The sequence below is a fragment of the Sinohyriopsis cumingii genome, chromosome 12, assembly GCF_028554795.1.
Source record: "Sinohyriopsis cumingii isolate HCF-2022 chromosome 12, ASM2855479v2, whole genome shotgun sequence".
Classification (NCBI taxonomy): Eukaryota; Metazoa; Mollusca; class Bivalvia; order Unionida; family Unionidae; genus Sinohyriopsis; species Sinohyriopsis cumingii.
In genome coordinates, this window is record NC_142972.1 from 127,179,303 (window position 1) to 127,200,938 (window position 21,636).

General features: G+C 35.5%; 1 protein-coding gene across 1 annotated transcript in view; it reads right to left on the minus strand.

The window, feature by feature from the left end:
• The window catches only part of LOC149787425 (uncharacterized), a 64,052-nt gene that overhangs the window by 18,042 nt on the left and 24,374 nt on the right, over positions 1-21,636 (minus strand). The window contains exons 2-4 of the mRNA XM_089976102.1: positions 17,983-18,091; positions 13,271-15,006; positions 6,037-6,085 (exon numbers count right to left, since the gene is read on the minus strand). Of these exons, the coding sequence (XP_089832228.1) occupies positions 6,037-6,085; positions 13,271-15,006; positions 17,983-18,091 (1,894 nt within the window). The remainder of the gene's footprint in view (positions 1-6,036; positions 6,086-13,270; positions 15,007-17,982; positions 18,092-21,636) is intronic.

The following is a 21,636-nucleotide window of genomic DNA, read 5'->3' on the forward strand; positions in this document are numbered from 1 at the left end:
GGACAGACTGATAGACAAATAGATAAACAACATAGTAACATAAAATTTTGTGCCCTGTAACATAAAAATCTGTGGTTCTCCTTCCACCTTGTTATCCCAGCCCTTCCAAAGCTGCCTGGAATACAGAGAGAAAATATTCATTCATATGAATGTTCCTGAGTTCCTACTACACCAATTATGTTAGACAGCTTTAACTTTAATCAATGATGGTCCAATGGCTGTACATTACAATAAAAATTTGGTCATGTCCCTGATAGTGGAATTTTAGGTGGTAATTGTAGGGATGATATTGCAAAACATTTCAAATAATTCCCAAGATTTTTGCCTCATATGTCAGAAAAATGGTAGTATGATCAAGGACCCATGTCAATGTGCACCAGATTAGGACAATTGAGTCATGCCGCATGGTCTTTCCCTAGCTCCAGGAACTGACCATAAACAAAGAAACTACCGAGATCTCCAACTTATAGCCTGATAAGTGCAAGTGACACTGAATCCACCTCACTACTATGGGAATGAGCCCCAAGACCATAACTTGGACACTACTGTGACACAACTTATAACAATTCAGCAAAGATAAGAATGGTTCATTGAGCTAGAGGTCATGTGAATGCTACACTACTGTGTGATCTTCTTATGAGAATAAACAAAGCAAAAGTAAGATTACTGAAATGTAAATTTGATGATCTGTATTGTTCAAAAACAAACACAAGAATTTTCTGCAGATCAAGTGGACAAGGATAGGGAAATCTAAGTATCTACCCTAGTCAGAGGAAAGTGAATACAATAATTCTCAGTGACATTTAGGTTACCCACCCACCCCATAACTCTATGGGGTGGGTGGGTAACCTAAACATGAGAGAATTTTATCAATATTTTAACTGGAAAACCAATGTCAGAGACCAGTTGCTTTCAGTTGAATTTAATGATGTCAGAGGTAATGACTGATACTAAAACAGACCCTTAAGATTCCTTCAACATACCCCTCAGCTGTATATAAAGCAGTCACTAACTTTAACATGGAACATTATGTAATAAGTGTTTTCCTTACTCTTCTTAAAATATATTAATATATTTTTTATAATATGCCTAAAACAATGACATATATATATATATATATATATATATATATATATATATATATATATATATATATATATATATATATATATATATATATATATATATATATTGTCATGTTTACCCCGACCCAGAGTAGCCCAGTTTGAAACATGTATAATCAAGGTAATTCTGACGGGTCATTGTTTGATGTCGAACATTGCCGAAGGCTAGCACTAATCCGTTACGTAAGATTGTTGTGGCTAGAATAGAAGAACAGGACATCGGAGTTGCAAAGTCACAGACAGCCAATTATCACCTAGGTGTCGAAATGTTTCCAAGATCAAAACAAATTGCCTGAAGAAGTGGAAGTGTCCTAACTTCTTTCCCCTGCAAACAGACAGACAGGTTGAACTGGCCGCTAAGACGATTGGACAGGGGCACAGCGCCACCCAATCAGAATCGAGATGGGGGGAGACCTTGATTTGGGTAGAATGATATCCCTGCGTTTTCCGGCAAAAGTTAGTTCGCTGAGAGAAATTACCCAGAGAAGAGGTTAGCGTAACTCCGAACAGCCATTCGTTATTGGCGGGAAAATCTTAGAGCGGAAAGGTCTAAGTACAGAAAGCTTCAAAAGGTCAGTAGATATTTGTTCGGTCTTTGTGGAATGCGACTGCATTTTAATTGTAGGTCGTATGTATACTTTATTAGTACTAGAATCGTAGTACGAATAATTACTTTGTTTTGTTAATATGTTTGCATATTTTGAAGAAATGAGTTGATATTTGTAAAGAATTATATAGATTGCCAGCCGTCGTAAGAGTTAATATTGTAATTTACTATGTGGGTATTTTATAGTAGACTAACACATATGTTCATATGATTATAGATTTTGCCATTGTTGAATATTTGTAATGTACAGACATGCGTCTGATTTTGTCAGATTGTAGTACGATGAGATTAAATATATATGTGTATATACTGACGTGACGCAATGTATTGATGTCTGTATAACAATTCGCTGATACCGTGTTATTACACCATTGTTTACCCTGCAAGAAGTGTGTGGGAATTTCGATGTGTATGCATGCGTGGCCGAAACAGTGACAGCTATCTGATGGTTAATTGTCGTTATAGAGTGAGGTGAGGTTCGATAAAACATTTGTTAACGCCTTGTGGTTTTTCACAGGAAGCTTTGAGGGACAGACCAGTTAAAGTTTGGTCCCGTTGTCTCGGATAGAGAGACGGAGGAAAGGAGGGAAGGGGAAGAAAGTGGAGTGAAGTCTAGGAGCGAAATTGGAGGAGGAGATAATAGAGAGGGAAAGGAGAAGAAAGGAGAAGTTGAAGTCTGGAGCGAAGTTGGAGGAGGAGGTAGTAGAGAGGGAAACAGAGACAAAGGAGGAGTTAGGGGAACAGAAAGAAGGAAGAATCAGCGGGAAGAAATAGATGAGTAGATGCAAGGACAGGGGAAAATCGAACTCACACTGTAAATCACGGGATGAATTAGGCTGTCACTTGGTCGAGGGAAAGACGAGTGATTGGAAGTTATCGTTTTTAAATTATCACATTTATTAAATTGTTATTGATTGAATTTCATCTTCGTGTTCTCTATAATTTAACCGTCAGCATTGATGACTGGGGGCTCAGAGCTGTAAATCTACATCATCACTAATTTAACTTTCTAACCTAACGAGCCAGGGTGGAACTTTCAATTTAATTTAATTAAATTATATTGGGAGAGCCCCACCCCAATACGACAGAACGTCACATATATATATATATATATACATACATACATACATATTAAAATACATGTGTGTGTGTTAAGTAGGGTAGATACTTCCCATTAGACCCTTAAACCGGTATGCAGAAATCAATTTGTTTGTACGTGAAGAGCACATTCCTGTATCTCTTTGTATATCAAAAGTAAGTATAGTTTCACAAGTTGAAGAATCAAGACGAATGTCTACAGCATGTATTCATGTTGAACAAGGTATCAGGAAAATTTAAGATCTTAAAATTGTAGCAGAACTGATGCCGATAACATTTGTAAAAAAAAACATCGTATGAAGAAAAAAACTTCTGCGAGTGTGGTGAAATTGTTAACATAAACCAGTCTTTGTTGTAGAAGTTAAATTAAGCACATTAGTGTAATAATGTATTGATTTTATATCATGAACCTCATATACATGATGAGTTCATTGCTTACTAATAGTCTGGACAGTATAATGATTGTAATAAAGATGAATCATGTAAATACAATTTTTATTTATGTCAAGACCTGTCTAAAATACAATGTCACAGCATATTTACAAAATATAATTAATTTCTTTAACCTGACATGTTAAATATTTTTGTTTCACAGTGTATACATGTTTTACAAAAATACATTTATCACATGCTGAATTTCTCATTTGATGTATTTTTATTAGCAGGGATCATCATACTTAGGATTGTTGAATCTATGAATAGACAACTTTTGTAGTACAAAAATTTTTGCACTTTTCAAGTAAACTTTTCACTCAATTGTCCATTTTAGTAGGTATTCACTTTCTTGTTTTTGTTTCTGCCCTACATGAAATGCGCATGCATGGAATTTCATTTCCATTGCGAGAATGTCAAAGGTGAGTGAATTGATGTATATGTTTACCCTAAAAGGTGAAGAAAAAAATCACTCAATCTGAAAATTTTATTCTTTTAATCTATTCTTTTGCTTCTTATCAGCAGAGATGCTATACCTGCCCATGTTGTTTTTAGTATAAGTGTTGTTCTTCGTTTTTAACAGTGGTACATATTATTATTATTATTACAATATTATTATCTGCTACCTGAAGATAGAAAAAAGACAAATTTTTTTATACTGAATAAAAACTTAAAAATGTATAGATCCCAAGATAATTGTTTGTTTCACAGAGAGAGAGCTTGGAGAGAGAAGGGAGGTTGTTCTTTTTTTTTTTGGACACATCCCATTCTGCTAGCATTCTGTAATCAATAAAGCTACACAATTAATTTCAATGCAAGTAATGCCAACACATGTCCAATAACTGATCATACAACCATGGAGTCTACTCATGGAAATCAAGAAGTCCAAGCAATGCATCTGAATCCCCCACTTGTCAAAATCAGCAACTTTGTTAAAGACAGATCTCTTCTCATAGGATCATCAATAATCAAAAGAGTAAGAACAAGAGGATTATATAAAACTGACGTAAAAACAAATAGAGGTGCAACTATTAATACTACTGCAGGAAAAAATATTGGATATGGATACGTCACCATATCGTCACCATATCATACTGTAATTCTTCTCATTGGTGGCAATAAGTACAGTAATGGTCAATCTTCAAAGGGCGTTGAGGATGATTATGAAATACATGAAATCTATAGAAAGTGGGGGAATAAAACTAAGCACCTGATAGATAGGACTTATTCAGGCCTTTTTCAACACAATACTAGTTGAGATCAATATCACATGGAAACCTTCTAGCACCAAAACCAAGAACAGAGCAATTTAAAAAGAGTCTTCAATACTCTGGTACAGTTCTGTGGAATAAGCTTCCACTACATGTAAAATCTGCTGAAAATATTAGAGTATTTAAGAAGAGATATCATGAGCATGTATGTGCTTCCACCTGATAATGGAATTTAGTATTTTAATACTAAACATGTTAAAATAAACAGCAATTATTGTTATCTTCATATACTGTGCATTGTTATACACTCCTTAAGAGGGCCTCAAGGGAAAATAGTCCTTGACTAATGAGTCACCCTCTATAAATAAAGCATTATTTATATTATTATTATTATTACTAAATTTTATACAGTACATGTTGCTGTAATCTATTTTCAGCAGATGGTACCTGAGCCATACAAGAAGCAGTGGATGTTTCAGGATTATTTAGAAGAGGTGGTTCACTGTACTGAATCAGATGATTAACTGTCTTGTTTTCACCTAAAAGTGTATTGTATCAACAGATGGTAGGTGGGGGACCTAGCAATTTGACAACAACCACCACCTACCTCCATCTCGATTTGTATTGAAGTGAAGTAGAAAGTCTAAACCATAAAAAGAAAAATGGACCCTTCATCCATTAGCATTACTCGGAATGTCATGGATGATGGGCATTCTTTGAATGCCAGACAAAGCTGGAAGAGTTCATGCTTTGATTTTCTCTTCTCCTTTGTCATATCAAAATAGAAGAGGGTGTTGTAACAATGCTCAATTCAGGTTTGTGATATTTATGCAGAACTAATGATTTTGTTGGTCTTTAATGTTAATATTTGGAATGACACATTATCTTCTTGTATTTTATATCATCAAGATTCAATACAATCAAGGTTTGAGCTCTCTGACCTGTTACCACGGCCATCAAACATGCTAATTTGTATGACAGATCTTTCACTGACAGCTGTTTTAAAGGATACATCTGTGTTAAGTAAATTAAAACAATGGGAACATCCCATGTTTCCATATATCTTGGTGGGTTTAGGTAGTATACACCTTTCATGATATGAACTAGTTGTTGATAAACGAGTTATTACCAATCAAAGTTCAAGTTTGAACTAACCTGGATTTGTGTGTTGACAATACTGTATGACTTTCCAGCATCATGCAAGTTTGTCAGATAGTTAACAATATCTACTTCAGAGGGATCATGGGAATTATGCTTGCATTTAGAACAACAAAGACACCATTTTTGCCATGCAAGATCATATTGTTTACATGTTGATTTTCTCCATGACCCAATGATACAATCTGAAGTTCTGTTTGAAAAACCCTTGTGACTAAGGGCTGACCTGACACATGACATGCTACTAATCTCATCTTCCCTTTGAGTGTTTCTGTCCATTGCAGAGATGGATCAGTAGACGAGCCATTTTTGGCAAAAATACTGGGTTGTCCACAAAAATTGGTAATAAGAGAGGAAACCAAGTTTGCATTCTCCAAAGGGGAGTGAGCATAAGAACCTTGTTTACCAATTTCACCAATTCAACTCTGATTTTCTCTAGGATTCTGGTAGTCAACCTGAAAGGAGCAACATTGAAATGTAAATGGAATCAAAATGTGCCCAATTTATAGATAAGGCATCAGTTGCAAAAGCATTGGGGTTTGGATGCCAAGAAACACATTATCAATTTGATGATCTGCCCTAGATGCAAATAAGTCAACTTCTGACTGACTCCTGAAAAAGCCAGGATAATTTTTTAGCTTGAATGTTAGTTTCCCCTGGAACATGAACAGCAAACAGATGTATTCCTCTTTCAAAACACCATATTAATATTTCTTTGGTCAATCTATACATGGAACTATATGAGCTACCAGCTTTGTTAATGCACTCATAATGCAAATATGCTTGTTGATTATCCCACTACACAAACTTTTCAAACCAAATTGAACAGCTAACAATTCCAAATAATTTACAGTTGATTCCGGTTAACTGCACAGCCTCTGGCCCGTCACGAGACTGTGCAGTTAAATGGAGTGTGCAGTTAACCGAAGTACGGTACAGTACAGCTTTAAATCAGCAAGGCACGAATATAGGTGAAGAATAACGTATAAAGATGATTAGAATCCACTCTTTCAACGTTTACTTAAATGAAACAAGAGTCTACAATGAACAGCACTAACGCCATATTGTTAAATCAAACACAATGAAATTGACGATTTCCGAAAGAAATCAGCAATTGATGTCTGCACACAAGTTTTACTAATAAGTTGGTGAATTGCTGACTCTATTTAGTAAAACGGTTCAAACAGCTCACATTCTCTCTGTTCCATGAACCTGCGTAAATTTGGAGTGACTGAATAGTGACTTTAGATGAAACCTGGTCATCTACTGCATCGTCGTCATCACTTCTTTTGTCATTTTCTTCTTGTTTTGTCTCTGTAAGAGCTACAACGATGGTTAAGTCGTTGATTTCACCTTCTGTGTGAAGACCGTCATCTATTGCAACATATGATTGTTCCCACGCTATTGCTCCCTGGTGGGCGGGAATATACATGTATCTACCACGTATGGCGTCCTTTACATGTCAATCATTTACAAAGTCGCATTTATAGGCTTAATTGTCGGCTTATTTGAAGAGCTACAGCAGTGGACTGGCAATAACTGATCCTGACTATACATTGTGCAGTTAACCGGAGTAAAATTGTAACGAATAATGTGCCACGGGCAGAACATTTATCGTGCTATTATCCTGAGTGTGCATTTAAGTGAAGTGCAGTTATCCGAAGTTTGTTCCCATTGAAAAGCATTGGGAAAAAACGGGACCGGTGTGACTACGTGCAGTTATCCGGGGTGTGCAGTTAACCGATGTGCAGTTAAGTGGAGTCAACTGTATGTGGAATTTTGTCTCAGCTTCTATCCATCTGCCACCAGTTTCAAGACAAATCAAATGTGCACACCAACCAGATCTGGATGCATCAGTAAATAGGTAATGAGAAATAGATGGTGGTCGAATAGCATTCCCAATCATGTTTTCCAAGTTAGACAACCACCAGTGAATTTCAGTCTTACTGACCTCTGACAATGTCATCATACCATTATAGTTTCCTTTACATTTGGTCAGGATTAGGTTCTTGTCCCTATCCAACTCTCTGTAATACAGGTGTGCCAAGCGAACTTCTTTCACTGAAGACATAAACATGCCCACTAAACTTGCAATATATCTTATTGTCACTGCGTTCTCTCTCAACATAGAAGTGCGCCAATACAGAATTTTCTTAAAATTATCTTGTCCCAATGATACTGTCGTATCTAGAGAGGTAATGACAAAAACCCAGATGAACAACTTTCTGAAATGTAATAAGAACAGATTTCTCAAGATTGATTTCAAACCCAACATCATGAAGAGAAGTTACAAGCATCATTCAAACACTTATTGTGCAATAACCAAAGACTCATCTAAAAACAGACAACACCATTTGATCTCACAAAAGCAAACACAGGTTTCTGAATTTAGGTGAAAATTCTAGGATTTGATTATAGACCAAATGAAAGAACACAAAAATGATATAGCTGACCTTTCCAGACAAATTTCAAATATTTCCTTTCAGGTTTGAAAATAGGAATGCTGAAATAAGCATCTTTCAAATAGACACAAAATAGCCTCCTTCTTTATTTGAGTTAAAAATGATATCAATGGTTTCCATTTTGAAATGGAAATATTCAACAAATCTGTTCAGAGATTTCAGATTTATAACAGGTCTAAATGTCCCATTTTTCTTTTGAACAAAAAATAAGTTGAATGTGAATTGGCCAGCTTCGTGCTGAGCAGGTTCAATAGCCCCTTTTTTAAACATAGTTCATGAATCTTGATATCTACTAATTCCCACTCAAATGGTGAAAATATAATAGGTTTTTGAATAAATCTTTGTTCTGGCTCTTCTAAAAATTCAATTTTGTAGCCTGAAGCTATTTTTAATATCCAGGGGTCATCTGTCAGTTTCTTCCATCCATCTAGGAAGCAAGATGTTCTACTCAATATACTAACACACACTTTATTTATTTGTGCAACTAGATTCTGCTCGATAATGGGGTAGCTGATGGCTTGAATAGTTTTTCAGGTTCTGCCCTGAGTCTCTGGCATTGGCTTACATTGTATCTACCCCGCCTGGTTCCAGCCCCTAAAAAATCACCAGACACAAAACAGTCCCCAAGTGTAAAATCTATTAAAATTCTAAATTTATTTCCGTTATACATGTCTTCTACAGCTTTTAAGTGTTTTGGGAACTCATCCCCAAACAAACCACTCTCTGATATAGGTACCTCAGTATTACACAAATACTGATGAGATGGTTTGAGGTCTTAGTGCATAAAATATCATCTCTGAAGAGACATCTCTCTAAAGGCACCCCAAAGAATTGTCAAAATTTGTATGACAGCCATCTCAATTTGAGACAATGACAAAGTTTTCTATTTCAAACCAGCTGCCAAGTTTAAAACTGGTACAAAACCAATCCCCACAAGTTTTTCTGAATATCTTAAGAGATTTATCCCACTGTTGTATAACAGAAGACAGCATTCTCCAAATTTGAGGATTGGTTCTTGGTGGGATAATAAATTTGCAATTCACAGGGACCAAGTTTTTATTATCTTGAACATATTTGGACTAACTGGCCTTGTTTTTAACTACAGTGGACAAAACAGATTGTAAAGAATCATCAATTGGCAGGCTGAACACCGAGTGCTTATCAGATTCAGACTCAAAACTTTCATCATAATCAATTTAATGAACATGAGCATCAGATGCAACAGTGCCAATAATGGATGTGGAGGCATTTGCTTTAAGTTTGTTTCTAGCCTCCTGAAGTGCAGCCACTTGTTCTTTTGTGGTAATATTCTTTTTCTTACCTATTTTTTCCACCTTTTTTCAACATTTTGGCTGTTCCTGAATGACAGCCAAATCACCCATTTGTTGAAACCCGTTTGTTAGTTTTAGGACAACCAGAACTGTCGTCCGATTGCAATTACACGGATGGAGTTACATTGGGTACAACACCACGTGTTGACCCTGTTTGAGCAATTTTCTTTGTCCAGGTAAACAAAGTTTCCACTGGTGAAAATTGTGAGAAAACATTTTTTGAGCAAGAAGGAACTGCCTCCTTTTAACCAATCATTTTGACAACTTCTTCCCTCATAGCAAGAGGTACTTCATTATCTGAAGAACCTTCAAAAATGCTGTAGGCATCTGAGCCATAGAGACCCAAAGAATCAGAATCATCCATGTGGGAAAAACACCCAACAGAAAATTACATACAACTGCAAAATGGCAAAAAGGGCAAGAAAATATTTAAATTATTGTTAAAACTTAAAATTTAAACTGCAGAGTTAAACATGTACTCAAGTCGCAGGTATCACAACAGCTACCTGTTTGTGTACACCTGTAGTGCTAAATTGAAAGTGGATGTGACATGGGCAACACTGGGTTTTTATAGTGGTAAGGGCGAAGGGCAGGTCAAAGGTAACTCTTTCTTTCATTTCTTGAAAGTAGCACATGCAGTCAGTGTCTGAACTGAAATGCCAATTGAACCCTGAACAGCTTTGCTGGTATGGGAAAGAATGTGAAGATTTTCCCTCATATTGGAGAAAATGCAAGAGGTTCCTTGTACTGAAGAGTTTGCTTTTCTATGGATCAGTCATGATTTCTGGAATCTTTCCTTTCAATCGATATGATCCAGAGCATACATCCAGCAAGTCTCCTTTACAAAAACTTGCCACAAGGTTCCAAATAATAGCTTGCTCTGTATCACTTTTGCGCAAGGTTGTTGCAAGCTTGCATTAAGAGTTTGCGATCATGGTTTGGGTTTGAATGAATCTGAAAGAGTTTCCTGCCTGGGTATTTTCTGTCAAATTTGATCATACTCTCTCAAGAAGACTTTGAGAAGATATAGACAAAAATTGTGAACAAATGGACAACACATTGGCCGACATATGGCAGACACATGTCCATACTCAGCTTACTTGGCCTTATGGAGAGGTAAGCTAATAAAAATAATAACAACAACAATTACAATAACAAACAAACCAACCTTCCATATACATACACACACACATACATGGTTATAGGGTGGAGATCTCAAAGGCTCCCAAATTAAGACCCAGGTGAAAATCCCCTACCCCAATGCCATGAACCAAGGTCTGTATTGAATATTCATCTTATTCTGTCTCATGATGCCCTTAAAATATTAAGGTAATAAGGAAGGATCTCAACAGTTCAAAGTTGTGAATCAAATGCAAGGAGACTCAGGACCTGTACAGGACATATCTGATTTAAACCAACACATGCCCTTCAAACCTATGTATCGAAATGATGTTGCATTATCAACAAGTTTATGATCTTGGGGCATCCTTACCCTGGGGCAATACCCAAAGGTATAACCATTCATGACAGTATCATGTTTTTGAAATGTATTTGGTATTAATGCAGGGAAAAAAATATTTTTTATTTTATACAAAACTGCCCCTGAATTGAAGCATAGAAGATTCTCTTTAGCACACCAACACATTATTTATAATTTCACCTCACTTTCAACCATGTTCATTGGCTGATAATTTTAGAAGAAAAAAAAAATATTTAAGAAAGTGTTATGTGTATTTAATTTGCTTTGTTAGTTTTATTTTATTTAATTACATGCTATTGTAATGAAACATTGTATGTTGGACTTGACCTTATCCAAAACTGAGTTCATTTTTGCTTGACACAATTTACTTTTTGTATTTTATTCACTGCAAACAATTCTTAAATAGATAATTCATTCTCTATGTATATGGGTTTAAAATCAGTATTATTATTAATAGAAGAAGTAGATATGTTTATTTGGGTCCAAGTTTTGGAACTTCCTGAGTGTAATCCAGGTTATTGTTTTAATTTTGCAAACATCAGGATCATTCTAGAAGGTTAATTTCCATTAGGTAATGTATTTTTTTTTAAAAAAATGCTAACTGTGACCTGAGGTCAAGTAGAGAACTATATAGAGAGGATTTTATCATTCCTGCTTTAACATCTAGTACTTTCAAGTTTATGTTGTGTCCAGTTGGGATAAATTTTATTTCTTCAAATTACTGAATTCAAGTGATTATTTTCTCTGGAAATACAAAAGTACTCTGATAAAATTCTTGGATAAAGACATTCACAGACAATGGAATTTATACTAAGTTCAAACCTGGAATTATATTACTGTGATTCAACAAAAGACTGTTGACACGTCAACACTCTATAATCTTTAAGAGACACATCATCACCTTCAGTTTTGGATTTCTTCAGGACTTGTACTGAGTTTTAATCAGGAGTTTAAATTACTAGGACTTTTGTCTGTAACTCTTGGATTATTTTGGACTTCAATTTGCAATATGTTAAGTTCTTTTTTCTCATTTTCACTTTGTGTTCTAGGGAAATAAATTATTTGTTAAATTTTACAAAGATTGTTGTCTTTCACTCTTTTCTGTTTATTTACTTATTTTAAGAACATAGACTAGTAACAAGAGGGGCAGGTTTGGGATGACCTACTATGTTGCAATAAATGACGCTGACATTTTTTATTTTTCCCTATCTGACCACAAAGTAAGCCTGATTTAGCAAGCACATCACACCAGGTTTTTAAAATTGCTGTCAATTTTTAAAATTGTTCCTACTAGAGATGAATTGTGTGGAGTTAAATGTCTTCAGCAATAAATAATTTTCATTTATTTCTTAGAGCTGAAAAGTACTAAAATTTTTCTAGTTGTAAGTATAAATTATATAGGTACACAAAATCATGCATTTCATGGCATGATAGGGGGCCCCAGGTGGCCGAGTGGTCTAAAGTACTCTCCATTACGGATCACTGCCATCTCACCTCTGTCTGTGCCGGTTCGAGTCTCAGATTCAGCTAGTGTGGGTATGTGAGAAAGCTTGTTGGTAGCTTTTCGTGGGCTGGTGGTTCTTTCCAGGGTTTTCCTGGGTTCTTCTTCCTCCATTAATACTGGCTGCCATGTATAGCCTATCATGTGTTGAAAAATGGCTTTAAATCCCACAACAGCAACAACATGGTATGACGGGAAATCTTGTATTTTCACATATGAAGAATACTTTGCTAATAATTTTCTATATTTCACACTTAAGTACGTATATATATATATATATATATATATATATATATATATATATATATATATTACAGTCCTGGACTTGATGATGAGACATGTAACTCTCCAATCAACACCTGCAATATTTAAGAAAAATGATTTGAGATCATTTTTTTACAAACACCCACCCCACTCCCTCAGGGTTCATATGATTAACTGTAAAACTGTTGATATTTTTGAAAAAGCTTCATCATATTCTAAGGTTTGAAGTCAGTGGTTTTGAAGGGGCCACAGAAGATCCAATGGTCAAAAGCACTTGCCTTTAATGGTTCACTGCCATCTCACCTGTGTCCATGTGGGTTCAAGTCTTGAGCTTGGCAAATGTGGGTATGTAAGAAAGCTTGCCAGTAGTTTATCATTGGTCATTGGTTCTTACTGTGGTTTTCTAGGGTTCTTCCTCCACCATTTATACTGGCTACGATGTATAGCCTTTCATGCGCTGGAAAAATGGCATTAAACCCAAAACAACCACAATGGTGTTGAAGCGTTACACTACTTTATGAACAAACATATGGAAGTACATACAGGCAGGACAAAAAAGTGAGGAATAATAAATTATTACAGTTTAGTTACTGAAACCTTACCCTGAATTGACACGAAGTTCACTCCCTGTTCCACACACTGATAACAGGATATCCTCTGGTCTAGATGATTCACACTGGTTTTCAAGCAGCTGCAATACATGTTTTTGGTACAAGTCAAGGACCATGGACTTCTTCTCATTCAGCTTTTCCATGTCATCTAATTTCCTAAGGACTTGTTTGATATCTAGTTTTGATAGCCATTTAAAAACATAGTCTTCAAGTTTTGTCTGTAACTGACCATCTTTTGGTAAGACTGGCACAGCTAAGGCATCATGAAGATATGCATAGCATCCGCATATCTCATCTTCTCTCCTTTGATAGACATCATCCTTCACATGGTATTTTAACGCTGTTTCCAGCCACTGAAGAAGTAGATTTGAATGCCGTATCAAGCAGTCACTGTACTTTGAATCCCAAAGAATTGTTATAAAAAGTCCATGAAGAGTTTTTATTTTTGACTGTCCAAGCACCTTCAACAGATGTTCATGTGTATTTTTGTCAACAAAAAGTTTTGTATTAAAGATCATCTTCTCCAGACTCTGTAACTCAGCTGGTAACATCTTGTCTGTTCTCTTTTCAACAAAACTCACAAGACATTGTTGCAATTTATCTCTTACTTTTAGAGCAACATCTTCTTCATCTTGAACAATTTCCCACAGATGAAACAATTCTGACATTCTGCCTTGGCTAGCATTAGCTGATATGTTTGCCACAAAAGACGCTGAAAGTGTTGCATTCAACTTGTCTTTCACACTATTGTGAATTTCATTTGTTGGTGATAGGCAGATTGTGCACAAATATTTGTAACCTTTAAAAGACAAAGACAGAGGAAGGTGTCGAAATAATCTTTCAAGTAATCCAACTGCTGGGGCATTTATTTCAACTTTGCTTGCGATGATAAAAATAACTTCTCGAAGAATTTCAAAATTTGCTCCATCAGTAAGGATGAAATGTTTTTGACTGGTTGCATGCTGAACAATCTGTTGAATGAATATATTTTCATCTAGGAAAGGATATGTCCAATAAATGAAATGAAGCAGGTTATAGTCCTTGCCACTGTAGAACATGCAGAAATTCTGAAGCAGATGTGGGAGAAAATTTCTACAATACTCACTGAAGTTTACAAAATCTGCACCTCTAAAGCTCTCCATTATGGATTTCACCATGTCCTTGGACATTCGATTTTCTTCCAAATATTTCCTAATATTCTTTACATTTATCATCATAACCACAGCCAAAATTATCAAACTTTTGTGACTGGTGCTTGAAATTACTGACTGCAATTTGGCCATTATGTCAACTGCTTCATCAAATGAGAAGTTGCAGCTGTGTAGTCTTTCAATCTGATGAATGCAACTGAAGACATCTAATCTGTTGCTAGGACTCAGAATATGCATGCAGTGCATCAGATACCCTTCCTTTGTTGAAGAATCTTGTAAAGAACCATCCTTTGGCACAAATTCATAACGCTGAACACTACTCAGCATGAATTTCTGCTGACTTGTATAGGTTCTGAATGATTTAAAATAGAAACCCTCTTCCTTTTGGGCTACATAGCAATATGAGGCACATTTCATTTTGTCAACTGGAACTTTAACATGCCCTTCCCACATACCTTCAGAACCTGGAACTGCTTTCAGTTTGAGCTTATCAAGTTCTTGACATTCTGATAACAAGAAAAAGAAGTCCATTTTTGCCTTTTTTGTTAGGAAGACGTAAAAGTCACAACAGCATGTCTGAAACCAAATAAATAAAACTAGATAGACTTTTACTCATATAATCTGTCATTACTTCATCTAATAAAATCTGAATGTGAAAGACTTCATCTAAACGACAGTGATAGTTCTTTTTATAAATGTACTGCTGTGCTGGGACAGTCATATGACAGTAGGGCCAAAATATGTTAAAGTTATTTTAAAGTTTATTAACTCAAAACTACTCAACAGATTTCCTTAAACTTAGTATGTGCCTTCTTGTGTTTGAAGGTTTGGTTTGCTAAGTTGCTAGAGCAATATAAGCTGGGGGGGCGGGGGTGCAGGAAAGTGGCTTTCCCTTGCTTTGCCTTTAGGTCACTCAACATTTACATAATACCATTTCCCAGGCAAAAATAATTTGTAGCACTTTTTCTACATATCAGTACTGGAATCCTACTAAAATAGTACTATACACCTGCCAAGTTCAAGACAATAAATGCATTATACAAATATTCAGCTAAAACTATGCTATAAAGCTACTGTTTACAATGCTGGATTCCTGCAAGGTTGTAACTATCTAGCTAATTTACATCTAAAATGAATTTTTTGTCTTGTTCTAGATTAAGAAGGAGTTTTGGCAGGCTGCCAATTTCCAGCTACAAAATGACATGCATTCTATGTATTAATACTCTTCTAGTGATTCTGCTAACAAAAATAGCTTACTAATATTTTTTGTATATAGGTTTGCTAATCTTGCCATTCCAGCTCGGTCTCAACTGCTAATACATCTCAGTAAGGTATAAATGGAACACTATGTACTGCCAAAAATGTATTAAACTTTTTTTCACATCAATGCAGAACATATCATATCCTGCTGAAAAACTGCTAAAATGTCTTAACATGCATGCCTCCACTAAGTACCAAAATCAAAGTATTCATCATACAGATATACCATTCAAAGAGAACAAAGGAAAGAAGGGAGATATCAAATACGTATAAGCATTTCATACTCAATACAACATTCTCTTATTTTATAACTGTCATAGAGTACAATGCCATATTATGAGACCACTTTATCACTTAGAATGAAGTACACTAAAGTATTACATTGAGAGAAATAATCTATATAAGGTATCTTACAGAAAACTATATACATCTTAGAAAGTAAAACTGATTTCTCACTGATTTTAAGCATCAATCAATCTTGTTTGTTGCCAAGAGTCTTTCAAAGCGACATATACTCTACTCGCTGAAAAGAATGTTCCAGCAATTCAAGATAAGACCATTTCTTTTTTTCATCTGCCAAGTGATGAAACCATCTATGATATTCTTTTGCAATAATAATACTTTTTAAATTAGGTGCTATCATGGACATATTGGATATCATATTGATACCATTTTTGCCAACAAGACATAAAAAGCCTTCTGGTAGAAAGCCCAAGATATATTATTCTTCCATTCTGAAAAGGTATTCAAGATGAACATACTGAATGTCAGACTGTTGGCACCATTTCCACTTAGGAACATCATAAGATGTCCTTTTGAAAGCACACTACTGATATGGGCAGCCATCCAGGAAAAGTGACAATAAAAAGATGTTTAGGATGGCCAATATGGCAGCAATACTGTAAGCTCAATTGGCACAGTTTTCATTTATATCCAACTAGACAATATAAAAAGTCTTTCAGAGTGAAAAAAAAAAATGCCATGGATATTACATTCAGAAGAAGCAGTGATAATACATTTTTCAAGATATATATGGTATGTCTGAGCAGCAAGAGTTTCATTTAGTACCAGCTAGTCATCATAATACGTCTTGCAGTAAAAACATTATGTTGATAAAAGAATCTATTCAGGAGGAATAGCAATAACAAGTTTTTCAAAATGCCCATACTGGATTAGCAAGAACGATTTTCGTTTAGAACCAGCAAGACATCATAAGAAGTCTTCAGGCAATCCTCTAAGAAGTACAGGAGTAGTAGTAATAACAATCCTGTGATAATGGACAAGCAACAGACCATCCCATAAGCCCTCCTGCTTTATGACCAGTAGAACTGAAAAACATATTTTTTGTGAAAATTATAACCCTTCAATAAAGCTGTGAAAATTTTAGAACAATTCTACCAGGTACCCATTGATCTTATTAATCAGGCTTGATACATTTAGTACAATTCCCATTTGATTGAATACCAGGTACTCAATCAAATGGGAATTGTACTAAATGTATCAAACCTGAACTGCTTTCTTGTAGGTTGACGTTGGCATGAGCGGCATGCAAAAGTGTACTTTTTTTAGTGGTTGAAGTGCACAAGTCAGGGTGTATTTTGCATGTCAGATCCAACTGAAGGGGTGGCTTGTAATCAGTGAGTCAGAGTTGCATTTTGTTAAAATTAATAAGTCAAAAAGGATGGATGGATGGATGGACTGACAGACAGATAGATAAACAGATATCCACAATGCTTGACATTTTAAATCCATAAATCCATTAATTCAATTATAGGTCATACACCAGTATAAAAATAGTTCAGAATGATCCAATTCACAAAATCCCGTATGTTAATTTCGTGTCTCTTACAAAATAATCACGAAGATTGAAAGGTACCTGGTAGAATTTTTCTAAAATTTTCACAGCATTAGTTATAAAACATTGGGTTAAACTGAGGTTGATTGTAGCTCTTGACACAGCACTGTTTTTTAATTAACTATATTATGGTTAGTTGAGAGTTTATTTTCATTGTAATTAAACTTTGGTCAGTTTAAAGTAAATTATTGTCAATAAGGAATTCCAAGAATCTTGTCTTTGGAAAAATTCAGTCCTTCATTATAAAAGGCTCCAGTCATCTGATTTTAATTTTGCTCATTTTTGCCATGTAGTTTTTCATACAATCTTTATAGAAATAGCAAACACTACCATTAAAATTTACTTGACCTTCAGCCAGGTGACTTCAAATTGTTGGTTTGTTACATACCAGGTGAAGTAAATATTATTACATCGATGAAGTAAGTTAAGTTACTTACATTGACTTCTGAGGTCGTTGTAAGTTGTTTCTCATGTGGGTCAGGCCAGGACTCTGTTGCAGGCAGTGGTATTACTGACATTATGCTACCACTGACAGGAACTTTCACACTGTAGAAGAAAACATTAAATTAAATCTTTCAAAAACATTGCATGAAACTCTATCTCATTGAACAGTTCCAGTAATATAAATACTGCCTGCTTTTCTGTAATACTTCATCTTTTTCACAGTTGAATTTTTCAATGCACCATGATATTTTATATTTTATATATGTTGATGTGTTCACGGATGCTTGTACATATATTCCAGGCTTTATACTTTGATTTTTAGAATCACTTAATTATTTAGCGTCAAGCCAGACTCTTCACATCATGTTGTATATACTGTATATATTGTACATAAGAGATAGAAGGCTTCAAGGCATATTAGTTCTGTAACTAACCGAGTTACTTCTCTAAATAAAGTGTTTGTTATCATTATTATTATTATTATTGTTATTGTCTACAAATGTCACTATCATAACACCACTAGCTACTAACATGGGCAAAACAAAAATCAAAGCACATCTTGGATACAGTCGTGCACAATGAGGGCACTAAGAACGTTTTAAGCTTGGATCCACAAAACAAGTTTGGACTTTTTAAATCTCTATTTTATGCAAATAACTGGATCCATTCCCATATTTACAAAGCTCAAGGTTGGTGGTTTCCTTTCATGGGTACCATATATTCATCATCATAAGAAAATGGGTTAAAGTTTGACTGCAACAGACAAGTAGCTGAGAAATTACTATCAATATGTTTCAATGTTCTAGTCCTTTCTAATAAATTAAATAATACAACTATTTCAGAAATGGGTGTCATTTTTTAGAATTTGGGTCTCCATACCTTTAAGTGGCAAGTATTTACTTCATTTGGATTTGTAAACATCCATTTTCCTTTGAAAGGTCATTATTTAGATTCCCACGAGAAGTGCATAATTATGGCAAAATCAATGTTAAAGTACATAAACATTTTTGGATGAAATGAACCTAAAGGGGTGATCCAGGACAATCCGGATTGAATGTCGCATGCTGTGATGTCACAATGAAAGCTACGCATATTGATCAACAAGTCTGTACTAATCTCATTGTGATGATTCCACTCAATGTGCTTATATTGACCCAAGTTTAGTACATGGCCACCATTCTAAAAGTCCACAGTGATAGATAATTTTTGTCAGAAAGTTTCTTGATGACAGTTAAGGTGCAGAGCATTCAATAATCAGGATTGAATAGACTTGGGTTAAAGAAAATCAGCATTAAATTTTAAAAGAACAATTTGTTTTTAATTTAACATGAGTGAATGCGCATACATGACCCATGTGACTTGTACTTTAATCCCTGCAAAATGAAGTGTCTCTCAAATGTTGTTTACCATGGGTGTTTACTAGCAAGCATACTGTTTCCATTTTCATGCAAATCCTAACAACCTGTATTTGAATTATCATTTGTGTTTTTGCTGTATAAACAGTAAGCTGCAATAAAAGTTTTGATTTAATTGTATTTTCCTTTTCCATAAGTCAGAATTAAGTGACAAGGTTTCTGCCAGTGCATGTCGCTCAATAAGCCCTTGGTTTGTAAAGTTGTTGTTGTTGTTGCTGTAGGGTTTAATGCCATTTTTCAGCACAAGATAGGCTATACATGACGGCCAGTATTAATGGTGGAGGAGAACCCGGGAAAATTCTGGAAAGAACCACCAACCCACAAGAAGCTACTGGCAAGCTTTCTCACATACCCACATTGGCAGAATCTGAGACTCGAACCCACACAGAGGTGAGATGGCAGTGATCCATGACGAAAAGCGCTTTAGACCACTCGGGGCTCCCTCAGTATGAATAATAACTCTACTTAATGTCTACTAAGGATAAAATAATTAAATGGGCCAAGTTTAAGACCGTGTTGGTGGAACTGAAAAACCACAGGTGAATCTGCAAACATATACAGAATTTGGGAATAGTGGAATTAAAGACAGTAAAAGTTGAGTGATTTCCTTTTAAAACAAAAAGTATATAACATACCAAAAAACAAGCACTGTGCATTGTATTTGTCATGTCACAATCTCAAAGACATGTTTACAAGTTGAGTGACAACAGTGTTTTTTTTTTACATTGGATACCAATTTAGTCCAGTTTTTTACCCTATATGGCTATCCTCTTGCATGGGCACTTGTTAACTTTCATGGATTATAATCCACAGGTTTGCATGTATACATGTGTAATTTAATGTGATACGAGGACAAAGTTATTTTGGGGTAGATGGCTGTGACCTATATCAGTATCCAAAATCTAAAACTACTATTATCACACTACTGTTTGTGTGTATGTCTATACTGTGTGCTGCTAGATTGTAGGCCCTGTCTTTGGACAGTGATGAAAAAACAGTTGCTGGAATGTAGGGGTGTTGATTGGATTGCAATAAAAAAGTAGGTACATTAGCTGGATTGTATATATGGTGTAATAGATTGTACTTTAAAAAAATGAACATTACCATACCTATTTGTCTCCAGAAACACACACTGTCAAATTGCTGTTAGGCTATAGAAACACACAATGTAACATTCCCTTTTGATTGTAGAATACCCCACAATATTAAATTCCTGTTTGGCTCTAGACTGCTTCGTTTGTAAACCTATGGCATAATTTTGTTAGTTACTGTTTAACTTAAGGGTGGCTTGTATAAGAATTCATACCCGAGGTGAAAAATTGAGAAGAAAATGCAGTTATGAGCTGAATTTCTTTTAAAGTTAAAAATTCACATAACTACATCAACAACATCTGATTGGAAACCTAAAATCCAATTAAAAACCCTGCATGCCTGAAAGCCATCAACAGAACAAAATGACTAGAAGCAGCAGAGGGGGCGAATCGGACATTTTGTCCAATCGTTATTTTGCTTAACTATTACTTTCTGCAACTCAACGATCTAGTGTCGTCAGCGCCTGGTAAAAAAAAAACGACGACGTCGTTGGGGGATCGTCGCGTCGTCATTTGGTTTAATTAACACCTTCTGCGCGCCGATCCCCAGCGTCGTCAGCGTCCGGTAAGCACATCGACGACCGCGTCGATGTCATCGCCCCCTCTGCTGCTAAGAAGTTATTTACAATGATCTTACAAACAGAGTGATCACTAACTCCTCCTCCTGTAGATCAATTAGGTTATTTGACTGATCGGTGAGTTTAAAATTAATTCTCGTTAAAAACCGATCATGGCATCGCATATAGACCGAATTAATCGGATTCTCAACGATTAAAAATCCCGGAGGGGCTGTTGGTGAAAATGAATAAAGGATATATCCCTGTTGAGCTTGATTTGATTGATTGGTATCTACCTGGTAACTCCCTTCGATAACATCACACACTAGATTGATTGCTATCACCGATGCGATATTTACGTTGTATGGAGCAATATGTATACCATCATCCCCGTTATCGTGTCTGAGGATATAAGTTGATGGGGGGGTGTCCGCGGGTGGATTCTTAGGCCATCCTAGTATGGTTCTTATTGAACTGTTATAAATATCAACCATATACCCCGGTGTGCTTATTTCAATCGTCGATGATAACGTCGGTTCATGAACCGTAATAGCGATTTTTGATTCCTTTCCTGTGATCGATTT